Source organism: Salmo salar, chromosome 06 (genome assembly GCF_965601325.2).
Source record: "Salmo salar chromosome 06, fSalSal1, whole genome shotgun sequence".
Taxonomy (NCBI): Eukaryota; Metazoa; Chordata; class Actinopteri; order Salmoniformes; family Salmonidae; genus Salmo; species Salmo salar.
Window position 1 is genome coordinate 42,177,601 of NC_138296.1, and position 23,457 is coordinate 42,201,057.

Below are 23,457 nucleotides of genomic sequence, written 5' to 3' on the forward strand. Positions count from 1 at the left end.
ACGTTCACAACCTGCATGGTATTGTTCATAGTTTTATAAAGTACAAGAACTTGATAATCTGTAATCACTTACTTAACAACCCTCTTACAAATAGGGTCTTGCAATGCATTGTTTTCTCTCACCAAGGATAAAGCATTGTTTGATTGTGTTTCTTGATCCAGTTTGTTCAAGTTTATTCCTATAATTGTCATTCACAATCACATTGTTTTCATTTCAAGTACCTACTGGAACTTAGTGTACTGTACACATTACCTACACATTACCTTGGATTGACATAGTTTTCTATTTACTTATAAGTTCCCAGTATATTTGTCACGCTCTGACCTAGGAGAGCTGTGTTTTCTCTGTTTAGCTAGGCCAGGGTGTGATAGGTGGGTGGGCATTCTATGTTTTGTTTTCTATGTTTTGGCCGGGTATGGTTTCCAATCAGAGGCAGGTGTCTATCGTTGTCTCTGATTGGAAGCCATACTTAGGCAGCCTGTTTTTCCTTTGTGTTTTGTGGGTAGTTATTTTCCGTTTAGTTGTAAAGTACCTGACGGAACTGTCTGCTGTCATTTTTTGGTTTAATTTGTAAGTGTTCATTCTTCTTTAAAACTACAAGATGAACATATTCCACGCTGCACCTTGGTCTACTCATTATGACGCCTGTGACAATATTTGTTACAGAATGCCCCTTGAAACCGCCCAAGTTAACCCACTAAACCACCTTCGGCAAAAGAAGGCAAAGAAGATTAGCGGGAAAATGACATGTCAATAATGAGCAGTAAAGCAGTGTCAATTCAAAGTGATGTTGGCTCTGTATTTATTATGTAGAAGCTGAAGACGAACACTCAACAAATGTTAATGAGGTACACAATAACAGATCATCAACTTAGAAAAATGTTAAGAAAGTAACACAATCTATAATATTCCTAGATGTTCTGTCTATTACATAACTGAACCACTGTTTTGGCACAGAGTGCCTTCGGCAGTGTCATAAAGGGCCAGTCATACAATTAAATAAAAACTAGGCTTTATAGAGTGTACACATGTCTTTATTTTTGGCCTTGTATTTGTTTCGTATAAATATACCCTAGCCTAGAGAGAAAAGAGATGCTGTGTTGTTGGATCAATATTTACATTTTATTTACATATTACAAATTCATTATCATTTTATTGTATTATACTGTATTCACTGAGTGTACAAAATATTAGGAACATCTTCTTAATATTAAGTTGCACCCCCTTTTGCACTCAAAACAGCCTCAATTTGTCGGGGCATGGACTCTACAAAGTGTTGAAAGCATTCCACAGGGATGCTGGCCCATTTTGACAATGCTTCCTACAGTTGTGTCAAGTTAGCTTGATGTCCTTTCGGTGGTGGACAATTCTTGATACACACCGGAAACTGTTGATTATGAAAAACCCAGCAGTGTTGCAGTTCTTGACACACTCAAACCGGTGCCTGGCACCTACTACCATACCCCATTCAAAGACACTTAAATATTTTGTCTTGCCCATTCACCCTCTGAATGGCACACATACACAATCCATGTCTCAATTGTCTCAAGACTTAAAACTACTTCCTTAACATGTCTCTTCCCCTTCATCTACACTGATTGAAGTGGATTTAACAAGTGACATCAATAAGGGATCATAGCTTTCACCTGGATTCACCTGGTCAGTCTATGTCATGAAAAAAGCAGGTGTTCCTAATGTTTTGTACACTCAGTGTACATGTATGCAAAAACATGTACTGGAAGAATTACTTTTTGAATCCTTTTGTCAGTTTATTTATCCAGATTTATATAACTTTATATTGGTATAGCTTGTTTGTCAACTTTGGTTGTCCTTAAATCCAAGTGAAATCTCATCTTAATCTGTGTTTTATGTTGCTTGTTGTTCACACCCTTCCCCACCCTTTTTGAGAAATGTTCCCTGTGGGTGTCTCATATGTCACCACTTATCCATTCTCGCTCAGTGGTACCTCACATCGTCAGCCAGTTAGGTCAGGTGAGCCCTTCATTGTCCTTTTACTATTGTGAATAAGATAAAATGTTTATTAAAAACTTAAAGGATTCAGTTTTCACTTTGCAAATGATGAATAGATGGATGAACATAAGGATTTATTCTTGAAAGAGATTAGTATTGCCAAATGATTGTATGTAATTTATTTTGACATATTTTCCATACCTATAATAATGTTTCATATTAGCTGTAACTGATAGTCAAAGGCTTTTCCCCTGGATATGATTAATGAGAATACATGCCTGGAGATGGAGATGGAGTTACCCTGTCGTTACAGTGAACTCTTATTACTGTCATCTTTATATAGGAATACTTCAAATCATTTTCGGTCTCAGGAAATTGTCTTTGAATTATTAAATAACTTTTAGACAAAGCTTTGGTTACTTATTTGTTTTTGAACACACACAAGATGCCCTTGAAAACAGATTACTGTTTTAGAGGCTGCATGGGTGGCATTGTACTGTTATCACAACAGGTGACCATACTATCGCTAAGTGGGTGAAAAAGGACAAAAAGACAATGAGAATAGAAATAGCTAGCAAAGCATCTTTTCAATGACTTGCACAAATCAAGAGATTCTCATGTAAGATCTATGTCAATATTCAGCAACAGTACAACAATTTAACATGTATTTAATCTCTGTAAGGTGTCCGTTTTATTACGGCTTTTTGAATCTCTCTGCGCCTCTATCATTGGTTGTGGTATAGTATGGGAAGAAACACGGTGAATTAGGTGTGAATCTGTTGTGACATTATCATGACTGTCTTTTTACATAAAGGTAGTTCTTGGATGAACCAATGACTTGTGGTGCCAAAATGAGGCATCATGGGTATTGTCTTGCCCTCACCTTAGCTGTCCTGGGATCAGGTGGGTAAACGTCCTTCTCTCCCATTGTTAACTTTGTTCTTAATTGATCTAAAACATGCATACAAGACTTTTTCTGACACGCTTAACATCAGAATCAAAGGCTAGCACTCAATGTTACACTTAAAACAGAGCCATGTTGCCTACTGTTTCATGCTTTCATTTGAATGTTCTGTTTATTTTAGGTTTCTTCACCGTTGGGTCAGCCCAGGTAACATACATTATTTTCTAGACACAATAACAGGATTTTCAAGATCTTAAACAGTTGGTAATGGAAAAATACACTAGCTCTTGTTCCTAAAAATAAAACAGGTTTTGCTAAGAGCCTCTCAATTGATGAATGATGGGGTCAGTTGTCAAGAATGTGCTTATTGTGGTGTACTTAGTCATCGAAAACCAGTTTGATTGTGACATTTTGATTCAATCCATGTGATTCAATCCGGTCCCGTGTGGCTCAGTCCATGTGATTCAATCCGGTCCCGTGTGGCTCAGTTGTTAGAGCATGGCGTTTGCAACGCCAGGGTTGTGGGTTCGATTCCCACGGGGGACCAGTACGGGGGAAAAAATGTGTGGAATGTATGGATTCACTACTGTAAGTCGCTCTGGATAAGAGCGTCTGCTAAATGACGTAAATGTAATAAGGTCAATATGTTTCAAGCTATGCTAATATCACAATGTCTTTTTTTTTTACTCAAGTGTATTACATTGTGCGATGGGGGAAATAGGTAAGTTAAATAAAATTGGGAATGATTCTTGTTTCATTGCCACTGTGGTCATGTAACACTGATTAGACAGGGGGCTAAGAGATTGATTTAACTTGCTATCTATGTAATCAATAGCACCCATGGAAACTCCACCGGTGGAATGTGTAACAGGACTGAGGGTTCGTGTGCTCCCGTGAGTTTCCCCCCTAAATGTTACACTTCAATATAAATCCCCAAATACCTCACTGAAAATTGCTAAACAAGAGATTAATATTTGCATCTCTGTATCTATATATTTTTTAGTTTTCAAATGCTACATTTGACAGCTTCCTAAGCTGTGCTGGGCTGAGGAGGATTAACAACACCCAGGAGCACATTGACAGGCTCAAAGAAGTTATGGACGTGGCCTTTCAATTCTACTCAGACTCCACGGTATAGTACAACAAGAGAGACACATTTGATCAACAGTTTCATGGGGAAATTGACAAAATACCTTGAATGTGTAATGAAAGCATGAAGTGGACTTTGTGCTTTATGCTGACATCACTGTTATTTCCCATACAGAGTTTGAGCAGGGATCTGCAGCCCATCCTGGAGCTGATCAACGGGCTCAGCTTCAATGCTTCAAAGCCCAGGTTCCACGACGTCAACTTCACCAGAGTGTGGTTCCAGCTCAAGCTCAGGCCACGCCTGGCCTCTGTCACCGAAAGCCTCCTCGCCTGTCTCAGCACCAGCGACCTCACCTGCCAGACCTACCAGGCTCTGTGAGTTTCCCATTTTCCCAGTGATCCTTTGGTGTGTTTCCGATACTAACCACCGTTATGGAGGATGTTGATTTGTTGTTGTTTTGATCATTTTTAGTGTGAATGAATTGGATATGAATATCCTGAGTATGGACCCTCAACGCCAACGGATAGTCTACACGTCCTTCATGCGCAGGTTTCTAGAGAGAAATGATACAGCAGGTAAGCTATTTATTTAATTATGAATAGATATTGTCACTGAATATATTGGAATTGCTGACATTTTGATGAATGTGGTAATCTGTAGGATGTGATTGAGAGTTCTGTTTGTGTTCTGAAAAAGGATGCCTCGTCCATGGGAACAGCAGTGAGCAGTGGCTGATGCGGAACTTCGGATCCTTCTCTACGTTGGTTGACTATGAAGACTTCTTTGCACTGAATATTCATTTCAGTGGTGTAAGTGTTTAACGTTATGGGGGCTCTTAATAAAGCAGGGACTGTAATGTCGGGAAGATACAAGATGTCATTAAGATGTTATAGGATGGTACAGGAAGTTCATGACCAATCAAGACCAATGTTCTCTCTCCCACAGCTATCAGTCCTGGCACTGCTGAGCCCGGAACAGAAGGCTGAGTTGGTTCTTCACCCCAGAAATGGAGACCTGGACATTGGCACCATCAGCCTGGTCTTCCAGAGTCTGCTTGGGCCTCTAATAAACAATGCTTACCTGAATCAGTCAATGTACAATGCAACAATGATGTCCAACATGACTGCTGGCAATGCCACAGGACCACATGAACTTGATAGAGTGGGTTATGTGTTTTTTTAAAGTTATTTTTTTTTAAACTTGGATCCCCATTAGCTTTTGCAGAAGCATCAGCTACCCTCCCTGGGGTCCACAAAAAAAACCCACAAAACATGACAAGTAACAAAACACTGATAGACAAGGACAGTCACACATATTTCAAATACGAGGATATAGAAACAATACAACAAAAAAATAATGTGTGTGTTAGTGAGTCTCTGTGCGTGTGTTTATCGGTCTCTTTTCTGGGGTGGCAGGTAGCCTAGCGGCCTTTGAGCAAGGCACTTAACCCTAATTGTTCTGAATAAGAGCGTCTGCTAAATGTTAATGTCAAACATGGCTATTTATTTTGCTGTCATCAACTCCATGTACAGTATGAGCCAACTAATGATTACAAATCTGTGGTTGCAGACTCTAAACGACTTCCTGTCATTCCTGAGGCCCTTGGGTAGTTTCATCACGACTTTGGTGGGCAGCATTCAAGCGGTATGTGTTGTCTTTTACAATCTCACAAGTATGAACAAATGATTTCCTTTCCTTTTCCTTTTCCAATCTGAAACTATGTACTATGTACTGTCTCCCCACAGAGGAATGTGAGCTCTGAGAGACAGCATGTTCTGGCCCAGGCAGTAGTGAACTGGATCCTGGGAGAGCTGGCTGGACACATCTCACCCAACTTCACACTGACAAATGAGACCATCCCTAGCCAGACTCCCTCTCTCAGCAACTTCAACATCACCAGCCTTAAGGACTGGTTCCAGCATGTGGTCCTCCCTGCCCTGAACCGCTTCCAGCTCAACAACCAGACTCAGATCCCACACAACCTTACTGCTGTCTTCAACCAAGTCTTGTGAGTTGAATAAATATTTTACGTTATTAGCCTTGTGGACTTTGTAGACTTTGTCTAGTTCAGGTATTCCCAAACTGGGGTACACATACCCCCAGGGGTACGCACAATGCCGTCAGGGGTACGCCAAATAAAAATGTGATTCACCTTTAAAAAAAAAATGTTTTTTTTTCCAACGGGGCTATACATTTGGGTGAATTTTTTTCTCTCGTCTGAGTTTCCTCGTTTCACTGCCGAAAATAAAATGAAGCCATCTAGTGTTCAGCAAAATAACAACACAATGTTAAATACAGGTAGCCTAGTCAAATAATTAACATCCAATCACATTAACTGTTACACTCTCGCGGGAATTCCATTAACGGTCCGTATGTAGCCAAACTTAGCTGATGTTCATGCTGGTATCTGTACTGATGGCGCAAAAGCCATGACAGGGAGACATAGGGGAGTGGTAACGCACGTGCAAGCAGTTGCTCCCTACGCTACTTGGGTACACTGCAGCATCCACCGAGAGGCTCTTGCTGCCAAGGGAACGCCTGACAGCTTGAAAGACGTTTTGGACACTACAGTGAAAATGGTTAACTTTGTTAAAGCAAGGCCCGTGAACGCTCGTGTATTTTCTGCACTATGCAATGATATGGGCAGCGACCATGTAACACTTTTACAACATATAGAAGTGCGCTGGTTATCAAGGGGCAAAGTATTGACACGTTTTTTTGAATTGAGAGACGAGCTTAAAGTTTTCTTTACTGACCATAATTTTCACTTGTCTGACCGCTTGCATGATGACAAGTTTTTCACACGACTGGCCTATCTGGGTGATGTTTTTTCTCGGCTGAATGATCTGAATCTGGGATTACAGGGACTCTCCGCAACTATATTCAATGTGTGGGACAGAATTGAAGCTATGATTAAGAAGTTGGAGCTCTTTTCTGTCTGCATTAACAAGGACAACACACATGTCTTTCCATCATTGTATGATTTTTATTGTGCAAATGAACTCAAGCTTACGGACAATGTCAAATGTGAAATAGCGAAGCACCTGAGTGAGTTAAGAGCTCTTTGTCACTTCCCATGAGCCGGGTTGTGACAAAAACTCACACTCATTCTTATGTTTAATAAATGTATCGTATAGTTTGTGTGTGGCAGGCTTACAATGATGGCAAAAAACAACATTTGAGAGTGCACTGACCCTGGTGCTAGAGGGGGTACGCAGCTGGAGGTTGAATGTTTGAAGGGGTACGGGACTATAAAACATTTGGGAACCACTGGTCTAGTTGATTGCGATCATTTGAATATGATCATTTGTAATATTTTGCACTAAATGTTATGCCTCTATATTATTTTTCAGCTCATTAAATCCTCCAATGGGTTCTAACTCTTCCATGTATTCAATGGTTGGTCCCATGGATGTCTGTCACATTGGCAACAATGATGATATGTGCTCGGTGAGTTTTATTTGCCACTATGTTCACCTTGGTTAAGTCCTCATGATCTCTTATTCAATATGGGATCACTATCTAGAGAAGGCTTTGTGGTGCATAGCCAAAGTATTTCAACAATCTAGACTGTTCCGACAAAAACATTTCAACCGAATACACTGACGTCAAGTAGGCCACTCCTAGATGATAAGCATCATTTTTCCTAATGCTATGATTATGGGTTTTTGTTCTTTCATTGTTGCTTATTATCTTAAAGGTAGACTCAGCGATATGACGTAGGTGCACAAATTAAACAGCATAGACTCTTCAAAAAAAGGTGCTATCTAGAACCTAATAGGGTTATTCTGCTGTCCCCATAGGAGAACCCTTTGAAGAACTTTTTTTGATTCCAGGTAGAAAGCTTTTGGTTCCAGGTAGAAGCCTTTTGGGTTCATTGTGGAACCCTTTCCACAGAACACAAAATACTTCTACCTGGAACCAAAAAGAGCTATCATATGGGGAGAGCCAAATAACCCTTTTGGAACCCTTTTTTCTAAGAGTGTAGTAGGTCAATTTGCACAACAACTAAGGGTGTTGAAGCGCAAAGCTCAACTCCCCACATGTTTTGGTCCCGTACCTACGGGGCTCTAACAGCGTGAAGCAAATCCATGTACATGCAAAGACACTGTGTGAGACTGTGTGGGAGCGAAGTCTTGCATCTCACTCATCATCTGCAGTACTGCTCGTAGCAACATCATTTTGCTGAGTCTAACTTTAACTTTAAAATGTTCTTGCACTGGGGACTTCCAATTCCAAAATCCTTTTAAATTGTATTGACTTCATGATGACATGTCTTCTTCTGTCACAGGTATCCCATGCAGCAGAAAACCTGGCTGTGGTCCTGAGATGTGTGCCCCATTCTAACCTGAGCCTCACTGGAGAAAATCTGAAACTATTGGTCACAGAGCTATCCAAGACACTGACAGGACCACAAACAATGATGGTAAGAATACTTTATTTTCAATCATCAGAGATTCAATTAAAGTCAAGACAAATGTCATGTTACTGTGACATTTGACTCATTGTGAAATCCTTCCCTTTTAGAATGGCAGTTTGAGTTGGCCCAACCGCACAGACTTGTTTGGCCAGCTATCGACAGATGGCTTCAGTGCTGAGAACCTTGGTGATGAGAACTTCATCCGCTTCTGGTTCCTGATCAGACTGCGGCCCCTCCTACCTTCAGTGTCAGAGGAGTACCTATCCTGCCTCAGCACTAGAGACTTTAGCTGTCAAGCCTACCAAGCCCTGTATGTACAACACAAAGACCACTACAAATACATTTTTCAGTTCATAGACATACATGTTTCATAATTTTCTTCAATAGGAATGTTACATATCCTATTGATAATACCAAAAGTGTGTATTCTGAAATCCTGATTTTCTCATTACTTACAGTGTCATGGGGCTGAGTGATCACATCTCATCAATGGATGAGATGAGACAGAAACTGGTCTACACACGCTTCATTCACCCATTCCTCTCACAACACAGATATTCAGGTTTTTATTTTGATATGGCGATTTGTTTAATTTAGGACTGATTTTGTATGTCTTTTTTCAAATAATGCATTGAACTCAGCTAATACGATACATTGCATACTTTTCTTTCAGATATGATGGGATGTCCTTCAAATGGGAGTTTGGATTCAATTAAGAGATATTTTGGGAGTTTTTCCATTTTCGCACCGCTACAGCACTTCTTTGATTTGCACAGAAACTTTTCTGCAGTAAGCATTTACATGACATTCTGCCAAATCAGAATATTTCTAGAACTGGACGTCTTTAAGGGATCAGGAACATGCTACGTGATTAGGTCTTTGTAGCACAATATTCATCAGTATTACAATGACATGTGTGTCTCCTCTCTCTATCAGCTGGAGGCCCTGCCAGCTCTCTCTCCAAAGCAGATAGCAGAACTGGTGCTGATGCCCCACACTCCACCTCCACAGAGAGATGACATCATCAACAGAGTCTTTGACCACCTCCACAACGACACCAGACTCAGAGACTTCCTCCATGACCTGCAGATGCTAATAAGAGGGGTACTGTCGCTACTTTAAGCACACTTTAAATGATATATTTGTTTGGGCATATTTAAGTTTTACTAAACTCCTTCTGATTTTTGTTTTCTCACAGGCTAACCTTGAGTGTGAGTCTTTCACAAGCATGTAAGTATCAGGAATGTTTGTGACAAAAATAACACCCACAATGTCCAAGTTTGCATGTTAGCAGAGTTAATATCATCTGTTTTTATTGCTCATCAAAGATTCAACAGGCTGGACAGGGCTGCTACATCTGCCCCATCTGATTTGGGACCAGTCATCCGAGACACACAGGACTCCGTAATGGATGCTGCTCCTCCGGGTGAGTCAGAATTTAGATATGATTATGTGATTGTGAGCTGTGACTCAATGTAGTATTTTTCCATGTCCTGACATCTATTGTTGGTTTTGTCTTACATCAGGTTGCAACGTCGTTCCCTTTAAGTCTGGGGTGAGAAATGTCAACGATCTCATTATATTATCATTATGTTTCAATGAAATAATTTGTATTCTTCAACAATAAATGTACTATGGTCCAAATGAAATATACATAATTGAATTCTATGAGATTGACATTATTCCTGTTCTTTCCACCAGTGCTCTATGACCCCCCCGGTCAAGGGTGAGGCAGTGTTTTGAACACCATATCAGATTTTGTTTGATTATTAACTTACAACTCAGAACGTTGATAGTAATTCATATTAATCTCCTATTGCAGAGAGCCACATCTGTGCTGGAGTGAATACGTGAGTGCTACCGCTTACCCTATAGAATAGCCGTAACAAATTTAAAGACACAGTTTATTCATGCATGTCTTGTTTCCCTTCTCACAGAACTAATCTGGAAAACTGCATTGCTGGCACGAATATGACCCATATGCTCTGCAACTTTACCATCCAACATTATGCTTGCCTACCTCAGGTTTGACACTAGTCTACGTTGTGTGTCAACATTCTACATGCAACATGCAACATGCTTGATTTGATTGATTACATTTTTGAGGTGGTGATTGAATTGATTTCCAAAAATGAATGTCCTAATGTATGTGTTTCTTTGTGGCCTCTCAGCGTACCCAGCTAAAACCAGAGCAACTCTCTGAGATCCTGCAATGCAAACTGTCAGGCAACATGACCTATCCCAAAAAAATGTGGAAGTTGTTCTTCACCAAATATTCTGCAATTCTTGATGAGGCTCTTCACAGGTTTTCAAACATGGTAAAAAAAAACTCAAAAAGAAAGGAGGACCATGGCACTCTTCATATACTTAATTAAAATGCCTTTATTTGTATCCATGTTCAATGGAAACAAAGTTTAAAAACTCTGATGTGTTTCGGCTGCATGGCCTTTGTCAGGGAGTACAAAGATATGATAACACTTTTGAACAGCTTCTTTTGAAACATATTCTTTAAGAGTTTCTTGAATTTGTACTCTTTAAAAAAAATATATAATGTCAGAAGATTGTGGGTAAAAGTCTTTATCCAAGAGAACATCTTGTGAGTTGTCTTTGTGTTGTCTTTATGTTCAGTCTTACCAGCCAAGCAGCCCATCCATCTCTCTGGTGCTAGATGTATTTGGGGAGGTAGTAGTTGACCAGTTTAGTCAGCACGACCTGAGAAGCCCAAACCACACCCGCAAGTGGTTCCTGACGAATCTCCGACCCTTCCTCCTGCAAGCCTCCAGAGAGTTCCTGTCCTGTCTTAGCACCAAGAACTTCACTTGTGGGACCTACCAGATTTTGTATGTGAAAACATACATTTTATTTCAGTGTGGTTGACTATTTGCCCTCTCTTGATCTAGTACTTCAATGTGGTGTCTTTGCCTTCGCAGAGTGGAAGCTCTAGGTCGTCAACCAGCTAACCCTAACCCAGCTAACTCAGCTATGGACAGACAAAGACAGCTTCTGATCTACACTGATTTTATTGAGCCCTTCTTGAAGCGCAATGACACTGAAGGTACATTTAAATAATTCGGTAACGTCAATGATACCTGAAAATGTAATTTTACTAAGCATGGCGAAGACAAAGGAATTGTAATCAGTTAGGATAGAAAGACTGCTATTTTTCTCCAACCTTTGAAAATATTTTTTATTGTTTCAGACCCCAACTGTGTCAACAACTCAAACAACAGCACTGACTGGCTTAAAAAGTACTTTGGGCTGTTTGTTGGTTTTGCACCCCTAGAAGAACTCAAACGACTGCATGGAAACTTCTCAGTGGTTGGTTCATGATCTTGACCTTTTGAACTTACTGATTCATCTAAGAGTCATTTGTAACCAGTTTGAATCCATGTTCTTATTTCACTGTGTAGGTGGATGTCCTGCCTATGCTGAGCCCCAGGCAGCTGGGGGAGGTGGCCTCCACCCCTGGTCAGCTCAGAAACCCTGGAGATGTCCACATGATACTGATTCATGTGCTTCCCAGAGATCTGGGCGAGTTCTTTGACATCGTTTCTCCAGCTGTTGAGGTATGGATGAGTGATGGTCAATTCTTATACCACTGTCTTATTCCCTATATACCTTTGCTTAGTGCAATCCCTTCATTTGCTTCTGTCTTCAGGGTCTTCACCTTCCGGTGGATGTGCGTCAGGTGCTCCTCCAGCAGGTGTTTGACAATGCCAACCTATCAGATCCCTCCATCAAAGACCCTGAGGTGCTGGTATGGCTGGGCCAGAGACTCCGCCCACTTTTACCCAACCTGACAGAGGAGCATGTGGCCCCCCTCTTCAACATCGTCAGACACAGAGACTGCAACATCAGCCAAAAAACGTAAGATCAACACAGTGTATTATAGAAACACTAATAATTCCCAATAATGTGATGCATGTTTGCAACTGACCGTCGTGTACAGTACATTACTGCTCTTAGTTGTGCTTGACAATGCATATCAATGGGTGCTCTTTCTGGTTTCTGTCACCTACAGAGTGGCGTTGCTGAACTCTATCCTACCATCGCTGTCCAATGGCACACAGGCTGCTGTCCAGCATCAAATAATGATGTCTCTCAGAGGTATTCACCTAGTCATCATCTCCAATGGTGTAAAGTACTTAAGTAAAAATACTTGAAAGTACTACTTATGTCGTTTTTTGGGGTAACTGTACTTGACTTCACTATTTTTCTAAAGAAAATTATGTACTTTTTTTATGTCATCATATCATGCAAAACTCATCATGTTTGCCTGCTTGAACGGCAATAGCTCAGATGCACACGAAAACATGAAATGATCCCAGGAATCAATAAACAAAGTTCAAGAGATGCACAAAAATGATATAACATTTAAAATGGGTGAATCTTTTCAGACAGCTGGGTGATACAACAACATATTACAATCGTAGCAAGTACATCTTTCCTCAACAAAGTACGGGTTACCAGTAACAGTAGTAGTATCTCACTTTACTTTTCATGATCCTTCTCTATAATTTTAAATGCATGATAATATAGAATAATGGGTTTTATATACCATGGTCTGAGGGCTGCAGTTTTGGGCTTAGTGCTGGACCAAATGAGGAATGAGTTAATTTACAGTATCTCATTGTTTGCAGAATCAACTCCACTACGTTGCTATAGGAACAACAGCTTCTTCATGTTCCTGAGACAATCCTTCCTCAACTTTACATTCCCAAAGTTGACCAACTTCCTCTCCCTTATCCCACCACACCGGGAATCTGAGGTACAGTACATTGAACTTGTTTCAGCTACACTTCAACCTTTGGAAAGTGTGTTCTGGCCTAGAGTCACTGTGTATCCTATGCTATCTGTGTTTCCAGCTGCTCAACACCATGCATCCCTCAGAGCTCGGCACCTTCCTCAGGAAGCCAGAGGTGGTGGACAACAAGACTAAGCTCTGCACAATCTTCCGAAACTACAAAAAAACTCCTGAGTTCTTGGAAACCGTAAGGATTGCTGATTGTGGTCACCATTTTCAAGCACTCACTGAGTATCCCTTTCTTAGGATTTACTGAAAGAAAAACCTCTTAAATGGTGCGTTCTCTCAGTCCTTTGACTTTGATCATTATCTGTCTATAGGAGAATCTTCCGGATGATGTGAAGCGTCCAGTCCTGCCCTGCGTCTGGCCTTTGGCTCTGGCCACTGATGACAAGGCTGAGGTTGACCGCTGGTTTGACAACAGACTGAGTAACTACTTGAAGTTCCTCAACAGAGACCTGCTCCAGTCCTCTGACACACTCAACGCCTCCTGCTTACCCTTCAGGAGACTGTAAGCTACCACACTGGAAACACCTTACATTTGCTGATGCTATTACACAGAAATATCTACATCATTTAACGTCAATAAAAGGAAGAAAAGTTTGATGACTGTCTGCTGTGGTTTTCACAGTGTGTCTCTACTGGGATTCAATCTCACTTTCAATGGCTCAGCCATAACTCAAGATGATGCGTACAACACCATAAAGACCTACCTCAACACAGGAAGTGAGTGTTTTAGTACTGACTACTGATTACTCCAGTTTACATTATACATATATTTATTATTGCACTTTACACATTGTATGAATGGATATTTTTCAACATAAGGTCTGTTACCAAAGAATATGCATAAATTATGCTTCATGACAGATATTCTCCAAGGATGTATGCCTTTTATTAAAGCGGCATACAATGGCAGCATAAATTATTTCTCACATCAAATACATTAAACACATATTTATTGATTTCTGACTTGTAGGTTCAGCAGCACCCAAGTGTTATAGTCCCACTGACCCAAATCTCAACTCCACCGCCTGGTTCCTTAACTACATTGGTGTGTTCATCACCTTTGTGACCATTGAAGACTTCAACACGTTTGGCTCAGAGTCAACGGTAAGCCCATGCACCTGCCTGTTTTGATGAAGGGGCATCATATATTACCAAAAATATATAACCAAAGGTTTATCTTATTGTTTGTTTTTTACAGCTACAACTATTTGCCGTGAACCCTGTCAACATTGAGTTGTTCAATTTCGCTGGAGCTCCTCAAAATCTGACTAAACGCTTTACTGAGCTTATCTTCCTGCAGAACTCCAACTTCCTCGCACAAACGTGAGTTTTGAACAGTAGCCACTAAAATCATTGGTTTTATGTTACTAACTTACTTTATTTCTTGCATTTATGTCAAGGGAATGATAACAGACAACATTCTACATTGACTGAATGACACTATGGGGAAATTGGGCATGGCATTCTAATCCAAGATAGTGTTACTAAGTGTTTTATTTCATATTTTTGTTTTATTCCCCTATCTTTAGGCTTCCACCACACTTACAATGTTTTGTCCCAGCCTCAGCTTACTCTAAACTCAATGAATCAGAGAGTGTGGTTGTCCTGGGCAACCTGAAGCAATCCTGTACTAACGTGGACTCTGAGGTGAGCACCATCAGGATTTATCTCCATTTTTTTTACATCTTAACCTTAGACCTGTGTTTTGAACACATGGAAATGAAATGTTACAGTATGAGCCATTATTTCCATGTGATCACAATCCATTGATTGGTTAAATGATACTGTTACCTAATCTTCGCTGATGTCATTTCCTTCCAGATTTCTTCCGCACTGGCATCGAATATCCAAATTGTCAGTCTGGGATCAATCACGGCCTTGGGCCCGCAGGTCACAAGTCTGACCACTGGACAGATCACTAAAGCCCCACCCAGTGTGATTTTACAATCCCTGAGTACTCTGAGCAGTGTTTCTGGATGGAACTTTGGACAGTCCTTGTCCATCATACAAATTCTCATCACCCAAAACTTCCAGGTTATTCACTTCTTAATAGGTTTATTGCTGGTGGCCTATTGGTTGTGAGCATCATTCACAACCATGATTCATGCTTTTAACCATTCCATCCTCTCTACTTCCAATGTAGAGGATATTTCATCATTTAATGTTCTCTTTCTTCAGATAAGCAATAGCAACAGTCTAATAAACCTGGGCTCTTTAGTGGGAGGTCTTCCTACCCAAACACTCACCGCAATACCCGCGCAGCAGGTTCTAACAACATCCGCCAACCCAACATTTGTTACCAACATGCTGACTGCTCCAACAATTGTGCAACAGATCTATGTTAATAAGGTTTGTACTTGGCTAGCTAACAGTAGCTAGACTAACTGATGTGAAAGTAGGCGTTATGAATTTCCCTCCCAATATTTCTACACGCCTCATTTAAATGTGTCATGAAAAAAATCAAGGGTAATCGATCATAATAACAGTATTCATTTTGAAATGTTGACACGTTTTTGTATTACTTATTCAGATCATCGCAGTCAACATGAAACCAACAGAGCTGATAGTCAATGTCCCAGATGAAATGGCAACCGAAATTCCCAGGAATCTACTGAATTTCCCAACTACTGGAAATCAAACACTCACTGCTCTGAACATCAACAAGAAAAAATGGAAACCTCAGCAGGTATTGAGGGGTTTGTAGTATTCTAAAGCTGTGTAGACCTTCAACATTTATACGATTATACAGTGGTGAACATGTGTATTATACGTCTATAAATGTTTCTGCACCTCTGTTTCTCTCTGTTTCATTTATAGGCTGTGCTGTTCTTTGATACAGTAGTAAATGGATTGAATAACCCTGATGAGTAAGTGTAACAGTGTTTAGAGAATGTTGGTCCTGACCAATAGTTGAGCAGAAATCATACATGTATCATTTTCACATGGGGATACATTTTTATTATGTACTTGAACAAAAAGTGGTTATGATGACATTTATAGTTCATGTATTAACTCTAATGAATGTACTGCATTGATTTCTTTGTAGCCTTTCTGAGTATGTGCTTCAAGGATTCACTTGCTCTCGTGTCCAGACTTTCACCAAAACAAAAATTCAACGTCTCATCGGAGCTTGCAGACGTAGGGCCGGTCGAAGAAAGGTGGTTCTCAAGGAGACACAGGTGAATATTAAAAATACAACTTTTTCTACATAAACTAAAGGGCCCTACTCAATCAAAACCGGTAGCCAGACCTCCAGATTACATTGTTAATGTGCCTGTATGAATTATAACTGTTTCTATTTATTTTTCATGGCTACATGAATCCAAGCATGTATTCTCTCAGCACAAGAATGACTATATTTTCTGGAAACCTAGTAACAAGTTGTGATTGAATATGTTTCTCTGTTTTCAAGGAGCTTATTTTACAGACATATGAGAAAGTAACATTTTTTTTTTACAGCTAACTTGCATGTGGAACAACATCAAAGGTGAAAGTCCTCAAGATTTTGACAACTATCCATCAGATATGTTGCTGTATTACAGGTAAGTTGGTCCTGTCACTGACATTGTAAAATACATTGTAAATGACGGTAACTAATGTTAGATTAACTATTTACTGTTAGTTTATTACGCTGACATAACCAAATGAAAATGCCATATAAATGAACCATAAAGACAATCTAAACTGTTTGTATCTTTCTCCAGCTACACCAACATACAACAGACCAACTGCAGATCCTACTTCATTGAAACAGGAAGAGCAGACTTCTCTGTCCTGTCCAGCACATTGGATGGAAGAAAGGTTGATCTACTGAACAATGCCAAAAAGTGCCTGGTGAGTTATGTATTCAAGACGAAAGACACAAGTTTCTGACTGAATGTTTAAAAGCAGTGATTATGACGACATTTGATTTATTCCAGAACATCAAAGGGACACAGCTCAGTCGAGATAATGTTGAGGTCCTGGGCAACATGGCATGTACTCTGGATGAGAACTACATTCAGAGCTCTGACTCTTACATCCTGGAGAAACTAAAGAACTGCAATGACTTCTCAGATCAGCAGATTACAGCTATGGAGACTGTTATCTGCAGTGGCAACACCACATATGGGTATGTCACATTGCTGATATCGGCGCTGTGCTGATTTGTATTCGTGTAGATACACAAAAAAAGGAAAAATCAATGCATTTTTGTCTATTGATTTTTTCTTAATCAGTCTGTCTTTATTCTTATCTTTTCAGAAACCCAAGCACATGGACTGAAAAAACTCTAGAGCAGCTTGACATTCTTCCACTGTACTTAACAGAGAACTTCTGGAAACACATCAGCACGGTATACTATACATGACAATTGCGTAGCACTTTGACAATGTGTTGTATTCAAATCAAATCAAATTGTATGTGTCACAAGCGCAGAATATAAAATCAATCACATTTATTTATAAAGCCCTTCTTACATCAGCTGATGTCACAAAGTGCTGTACCTGAAACCCAGCCTAAAACCCCAAACAGCAAGCAATGCAGGTGTAGAAGCACGGTGGCTAGGAAAAACTCCCTAGAATACAACAGGTGTAGAAGCACGGTGGCTAGGAAAAACTCCCTAGAATACAACATGTGTAGAAGCACGGTGGCTAGGAAAAACTCCCTAGAATACAATAGGTACCTTACCGTGAAATGCTTACTTACAAGCCCTTAACCAATAATGCAGTTTTAAGAAAATAGAGTTAAGAAAATGTTTACTAAATAACTAAAGAAATTAAAAAAATGTATGTAACACAAAATAACAATAATGAATATACATGGGGTACCAGTACCGAGTCAATGTGCGGGGGTACAGATTAGTCGAGGTAATTTTTACATGTACAGTAGGGGGGGGGAAGTATTTGATCCCCTGCTGATTTTGTACGTTTGCCCACTGACAAGGAAAGGATCAGTCTATAATTTTAATGGTAGGTTTATTTGAACAGTGAGAGACAGAATAACAACAAGAATATCCAGAAAAACGCATGTCAAAAATGTTATAAATTCATTTGCATTTTAATGAGGGAAATAAGTATTTGACCCCCTCTCAATCAAAAAGATTTCTGGCTCCCAGGTGTCTTTTATACAGGAAACGAGCTGAGATTAGGAGCACACTCTCAAAGGGAGTGCTCCTAACCGCAGCTTGTTACCTGTAAAAAAGACACCTGTCCACAGAAGCAATCAATCAGATTCCAAACTCTCGACCATGGCCAAGACCAAAGAGCTCTCCAAGGATGTCAGGGACAAGATTGTAGACCTACACAAGGCTGGAATGGGCTACAAGACCATCGCCAAGCAGCTTGGTGAGAAGGTGACAACAGTTGGTGCGATTATTCGCAAATGGAAGAAACACAAAAGAACTGTCAATCTCCCTCGGCCTGGGGCTCCATGCAAGATCTCACCTCGTGGAGTTGCAATGATCATGAGAACGGTGAGGAATCAGCCAAGAACTACACGGGAGGATCTTGTCAATGATCTCAAGGCAGCTGGGACCATAGTCACCAAGAAAACAATTGGTAACACACTACGCCGTGAAGGACTGAAATCCTGCAGCGCCCGCAAGGTCCCCCTGCTCAAGAATACATATACAGGCCTGTCTGAAGTCTGCCAATGAATATCTGAATGACTCAGAGGACAACTGGTGAAAGTGTTGTGGTCAGATGAGACCAAAATGGAGCTCTTTGACATCAACTCAACTCGCCGTGTTTGGAGGAGGAGGAATGTTGCCTATGACCCCAAGAACACCATCTCCACCGTCAAACATGGAGGTGGAAACATTATGCTTTGGGGGTGTTTTTCTGCTAAGGGGACAGGACAACTTCACCGCATCAAAGGGACGATGGACGGGGCCATGTACCGTCAAATCTTGGGTGAAAACCTCCTTCCCTCAGCCAGGGCATTGAAAATGGGTCGCATGACAATGACCCCAAACACATAGCCAAGGCAACAAAGGAGTGGCTCAAGAAGGAGCACATTAAGGTCCTGGAGTGGCCTAGCCAGTCTCTAGACCTTAATCCCATAGAAAATCTGTGGAGGGAGCTGAAGGTTTGAGTTGCCAAATGTCAGCCTCGAAACCTTAATGACTTGGAGAAGATCTGCAAAGAGGAGTGGGACAAAATCCCTCCTGAGATGTGTGCAAACCAGGTGGCCAACTACAAGAAACGTCTGACCTCTGTGACTGCCAACAAGGGTTTTGCCACCAAGTACTAAGTCATGTTTTGCAGAGTGGTCAAATACTTATTTCCCTCATTAAAATGCAAATCATTTTATAACATTTTTTACATGCGTTTTTCTGGATTTTTTTGTTGTTATTCTGTCTCTCACTGTTCAAATAAACCTACTATTAAAATTATAGACTGATCATTTCTTTGTAAGTGGGCAAACGTACAAAATCAGCAGGGGATCAAATACTTTCCCCCCCACTGTAGGTAGGGGTAAAGTGACTATGCATAGATAATAAACAGAGAGTAGCAGCAGTGTAGTCCGGGTGGCCATTTGATTAATTGTTCAGCAGACTTATGGCTTGGGGGTAGAAGCTGGTAAGGAGCCTTTTGGACCTAGACTTGGCTCTCCGGTACCGCTTGCCGTGCGGTAGCAGAGAGAACAGTCTATAACTTGGGTGACTGGAGTCTTTGACAATTTTTGGGGCCTTCGTCTGACACCGCCTAGTATATAGGCCCTGGATGGCAGGAAGCTCCCCTATCTTTTAAATGACATAATTTGAGTGACATCATTTGAGATTGTTACCCATCAAAATTGGAAAAGCTCTCATTTACCTAATATGCGTTTCTTATTCTTAATGTGTTCTCTTTTGACTGAAACAGAGGAATAAAAGCACGTTCCTGAAGAAATTCATGAAAAGACTACGTGCAAACAAGACAATGAAGAGGAAACTGAAGAAGCTGTTCAAAGAATGCACCATGTCTTTGAGATCCAAACGAAGCACTGGTAGGTTTAAATAATATCTGGTCAATTCTGTGGTTTTAATAGTGGAGGCTCCTTTATGACATGAATGATCACATTTCTTTTCAATACTTGTCTATTTAGTAAATGCATGTCCAGACTCCCTTGGCAACATTACTCAAGTGACCATAAGCAATGACGCGTTCCCCTTTGGGTATGAGACCACCACGTTCAACCACTGTCTGAGCGCCCAAGTAGTAATGGACAATCTGGCCAGCCTGACTGAGAAGGTAGATGATGATGACATGCAAAAGGTCATTTTGGAGAAGCTACACCAGGTATAAAACTTTACTGACACAAAACAGGAAATCACAACGGATTTCAAACTCACAGGTTGCCAAGAGGTGGTCATTCAGTAACAGCTCTTTATGGTGTGGTCTTGTCCACTAGGCGTACCCCAAAGGTCTCTCAGACCAGCAGGTTCAGGTGCTTGGGTCGGTGTCTCGCGTGGCTTCCATGGAGCAGATTAACAAGTGGAACATCACTACAGTGGACACACTAGCAGCACTGATGGACAATGGCAATGGAGAATGGGACTCCGCCAAAGTAGGGATATTTAACTTTACATCAACAATGTCTTAAAATGGTGTTTAAAAAAAACAACATGATAAACATTTTGCTTCTAAAAGGTGTGCATGTAAATGTATCTTTCATCTTCCTTTTTCCATTTCAGGCCAAAGTTATTGTCACCAAGTTCTTAAGTGCTGGCAATTCGCTTGGTGCCTCTGAACTGAATTCAATTGGAGGGCCTAATCTGTGCGCACTGGACCTCAGTGTGTTGCAAGGCATCAGAAATGACAGTCTCCGGTAAGATCATCTACAGATCTTGCTGTGTGAGAGAGTTACCTTGTGGTCGAGTCATGCAAGTCACTCCACTTCACATGTATCTTTGTTGTGCTCTTGCAGTGGTTGACTTCAACAGAGTATCCAGGCCTAAACGCTCCTTAAATCATGTTGGAACATTTTCATCTGCTTTTTTTGTTTGCGTGTTCATAGTTAGTGTTTTTCTTGTGCCTTCTGAACACAACAGAGATGCAGATGCTCTGGAAATCACTAGCTGTTCCTCAGCGCATAAGAAGGCCTTCTTTGCAGTAGCTGAGATCGCCTTTCCTATCAACTTCGTCCAAACCCGCGCCACTGCAGATCAACTAACATCCTACCAGCTCATTCAGACATACCTGGGTAAGGGTTCCATTTTCTGCATACATACAGAAAAACTATGGACATCCTGTAATAAATGTGATTTAAAAGATTTAGTTCACTCGGGTTGTGACATTAGAGAACACTTGTGCCACCCCAGTCCTCATTCTCACCAAGTTTGTTGCCCTTTTTTTAGGAGGTGCCAATATCACCTACATACGGAGTCTGTCTAGGGTCAATATTAGCATGGACATCAACACTTTTATTGGTTTGGATTCAGCTGTCGTCCAGGTATGTGCTCATCCCGTAACCATACCATTCATCAATGACCTGTGATGGCAGTGACTCATATTCATTGTCATCTATCATTTTTTTCTGTAATTCTCTGCCTCTAAATAGGCTCTTAGTGTGAGTGAAGTGTCTGGACTCCTCGGCTCCAACCTAAATGACCTGAAAACCTTTGAGAATAACACTGTAGTGCAGAACTGGGTCTCAAAGCAGTTACAGTCTGAGCTTGACAAGCTGGGTATCGGTCTGACCGGAGGAAGGGTGGATTCAAACACCACCCCCATGATAATAAATACTGCCACCACCATCACCAATACAACTTCCGGTAAGGTGTCAAACGCTGCATTAATGGTTAGCATGCTTCGCCAGTGCTAAATCCATTTTAAAATGTGATTCCATTAGAACGTGTACAAATAATTTGGTTGCAAGGAGGGAAATTAGTTATCTGTAATGTACCGTAAACATAATTTTACTTATAATGTATAGGAATGTGTTTGGGAACAGACAGTAACAGTAATGACAGAAGACATGCAGATCTTAACCTTGTTTTTCTGTTCTCTCTCTCCTTATCTTTTAGGCCAGAGCAGAGGCACATATCCAGCTCCTCTGCTTTTCCTGTTTGGTCTCTTGTTCATTGCAGTGCAAATGTAGATTCTAACATTGCAATAGAAGCATTATAATGTAGACCAGGTTACATAACTTTCATATCAAGTTATAATATTACATCTATTTTTGTAATATATTTTTAAAGAAGACATTAAAGCTGACATTATATTTGACAGCCAAATGAGTGCAGTATGCAATAAATATGCCATATAATATAGTGTTTTATCAACTCCATTGCTCCAATTGTATTTTCTATTGGTTAATCATTAATATGAATATATCTACTGTAGGTTATTTATCAACTACTTAATTTTTTTTATTTTTACATATATATATATGATTTTTGGTTATTTCATTTTGTATGTTGGGAATGTGAAAGAAATACACATTAATATGAGGGTGTTCTGTTGTTTTTTTTATTTTATTTTTTATTTCACCTTTATTTAACCAGGTAGGCCAGTTGAGAACAAGTTCTCATTTACAACTGCGACCTGGCCAAGATAAAGCAAATCAGTGCGACACAAACAACAACACAGAGTTACACATGGAATAAACAAACATACAGTCAATAACATAATAGAAAAAGTCTATATACAGTGTGTGCAAATGGCGTAAGGAGGTAAGGCAATAAATAGGCCACAGTAGCGAAGTGTGTTTTACTAAGGGCCACTTTAACCTGTCAGAAATGCTTTTCTCAAAGAAAGGGAGAAAGATGTGACTTTTCAATTCAAATGAAAAAGTGTCCAATTTGATTTTCTAGTTTTATATTTGCATTTATATTTGTCATTATTATTTACACAAGTCTATATATAAACAATATACAAAAGACAAATGTTGAAATCAACATCCCGGATATTGGTCACAATTACGTCAGACGAAATATTTTTTTTATAACGAACTCGTTTGAAAGTGTTCACTCGCAGATGGCATGGACACCGGACAAATTTCCGTAGAAAATAAGAAAAGTCCTCCTATCAAAGTTCTTTCTAGCCAACTCCGAGAGGGAAAAGATAACCGATTGAATGGCAAGCTCGAATTTAATATAAAAAGACTAGGACAATGGAAAAACACTGCACTTGTAGGCTCTGTGGTTTGGATGCAAGGGACAATACTGGAAGTTCGGTCTGATCACAACACGGTGCTTCTTTTGGACGAGACAGGGACATTCGTTGTCAATGGCGTCAACAACATTCCTAAGGGCAAACCATGCCTACTTCAGGGTGAGATTCACTTTTATTTTC

General features: G+C 40.3%; 1 protein-coding gene across 4 annotated transcripts; it reads left to right on the top strand.

The window, feature by feature from the left end:
- The first annotated feature begins 1,885 nt into the window (after positions 1 to 1,885).
- mslna (mesothelin a) lies at positions 1,886 to 22,618 on the top strand. 4 transcript variants are annotated; one of them, XM_045720534.2, is made up of 55 exons: positions 1,886 to 1,992; positions 2,786 to 2,874; positions 3,057 to 3,082; positions 3,568 to 3,596; positions 3,711 to 3,768; positions 3,879 to 4,007; positions 4,140 to 4,339; positions 4,437 to 4,540; positions 4,662 to 4,774; positions 4,911 to 5,126; positions 5,535 to 5,609; positions 5,711 to 5,973; positions 7,319 to 7,415; positions 8,257 to 8,391; positions 8,493 to 8,695; positions 8,844 to 8,947; positions 9,059 to 9,174; positions 9,322 to 9,489; positions 9,584 to 9,615; positions 9,714 to 9,811; positions 9,912 to 9,940; positions 10,087 to 10,111; positions 10,208 to 10,235; positions 10,323 to 10,410; positions 10,557 to 10,703; positions 11,014 to 11,225; positions 11,316 to 11,440; positions 11,585 to 11,703; positions 11,796 to 11,951; positions 12,044 to 12,252; positions 12,407 to 12,492; positions 13,026 to 13,153; positions 13,251 to 13,376; positions 13,510 to 13,700; positions 13,821 to 13,915; positions 14,169 to 14,302; positions 14,397 to 14,521; positions 14,728 to 14,845; positions 15,020 to 15,232; positions 15,377 to 15,547; positions 15,729 to 15,884; positions 16,016 to 16,065; positions 16,245 to 16,377; positions 16,658 to 16,740; positions 16,903 to 17,032; positions 17,119 to 17,309; positions 17,441 to 17,531; positions 20,044 to 20,167; positions 20,267 to 20,460; positions 20,573 to 20,728; positions 20,856 to 20,989; positions 21,213 to 21,364; positions 21,519 to 21,613; positions 21,722 to 21,935; positions 22,188 to 22,618. In XM_045720534.2, exons 2-55 carry the CDS (start codon positions 2,805 to 2,807, stop codon positions 22,259 to 22,261), a joined length of 6,738 nt encoding a protein of 2,245 aa, XP_045576490.2. In that variant the 5' UTR covers positions 1,886 to 1,992; positions 2,786 to 2,804; the 3' UTR covers positions 22,262 to 22,618. The 4 variants fall into 4 exon arrangements, with proteins under 4 accessions (XP_045576490.2, XP_014059706.3, XP_045576491.2 ...); XM_014204231.3 differs by having other exon boundaries at positions 1,904 to 1,992; positions 2,790 to 2,874; XM_045720535.2 differs by having other exon boundaries at positions 1,930 to 1,987.
- The last annotated feature ends 839 nt before the right edge of the window (positions 22,619 to 23,457 follow it).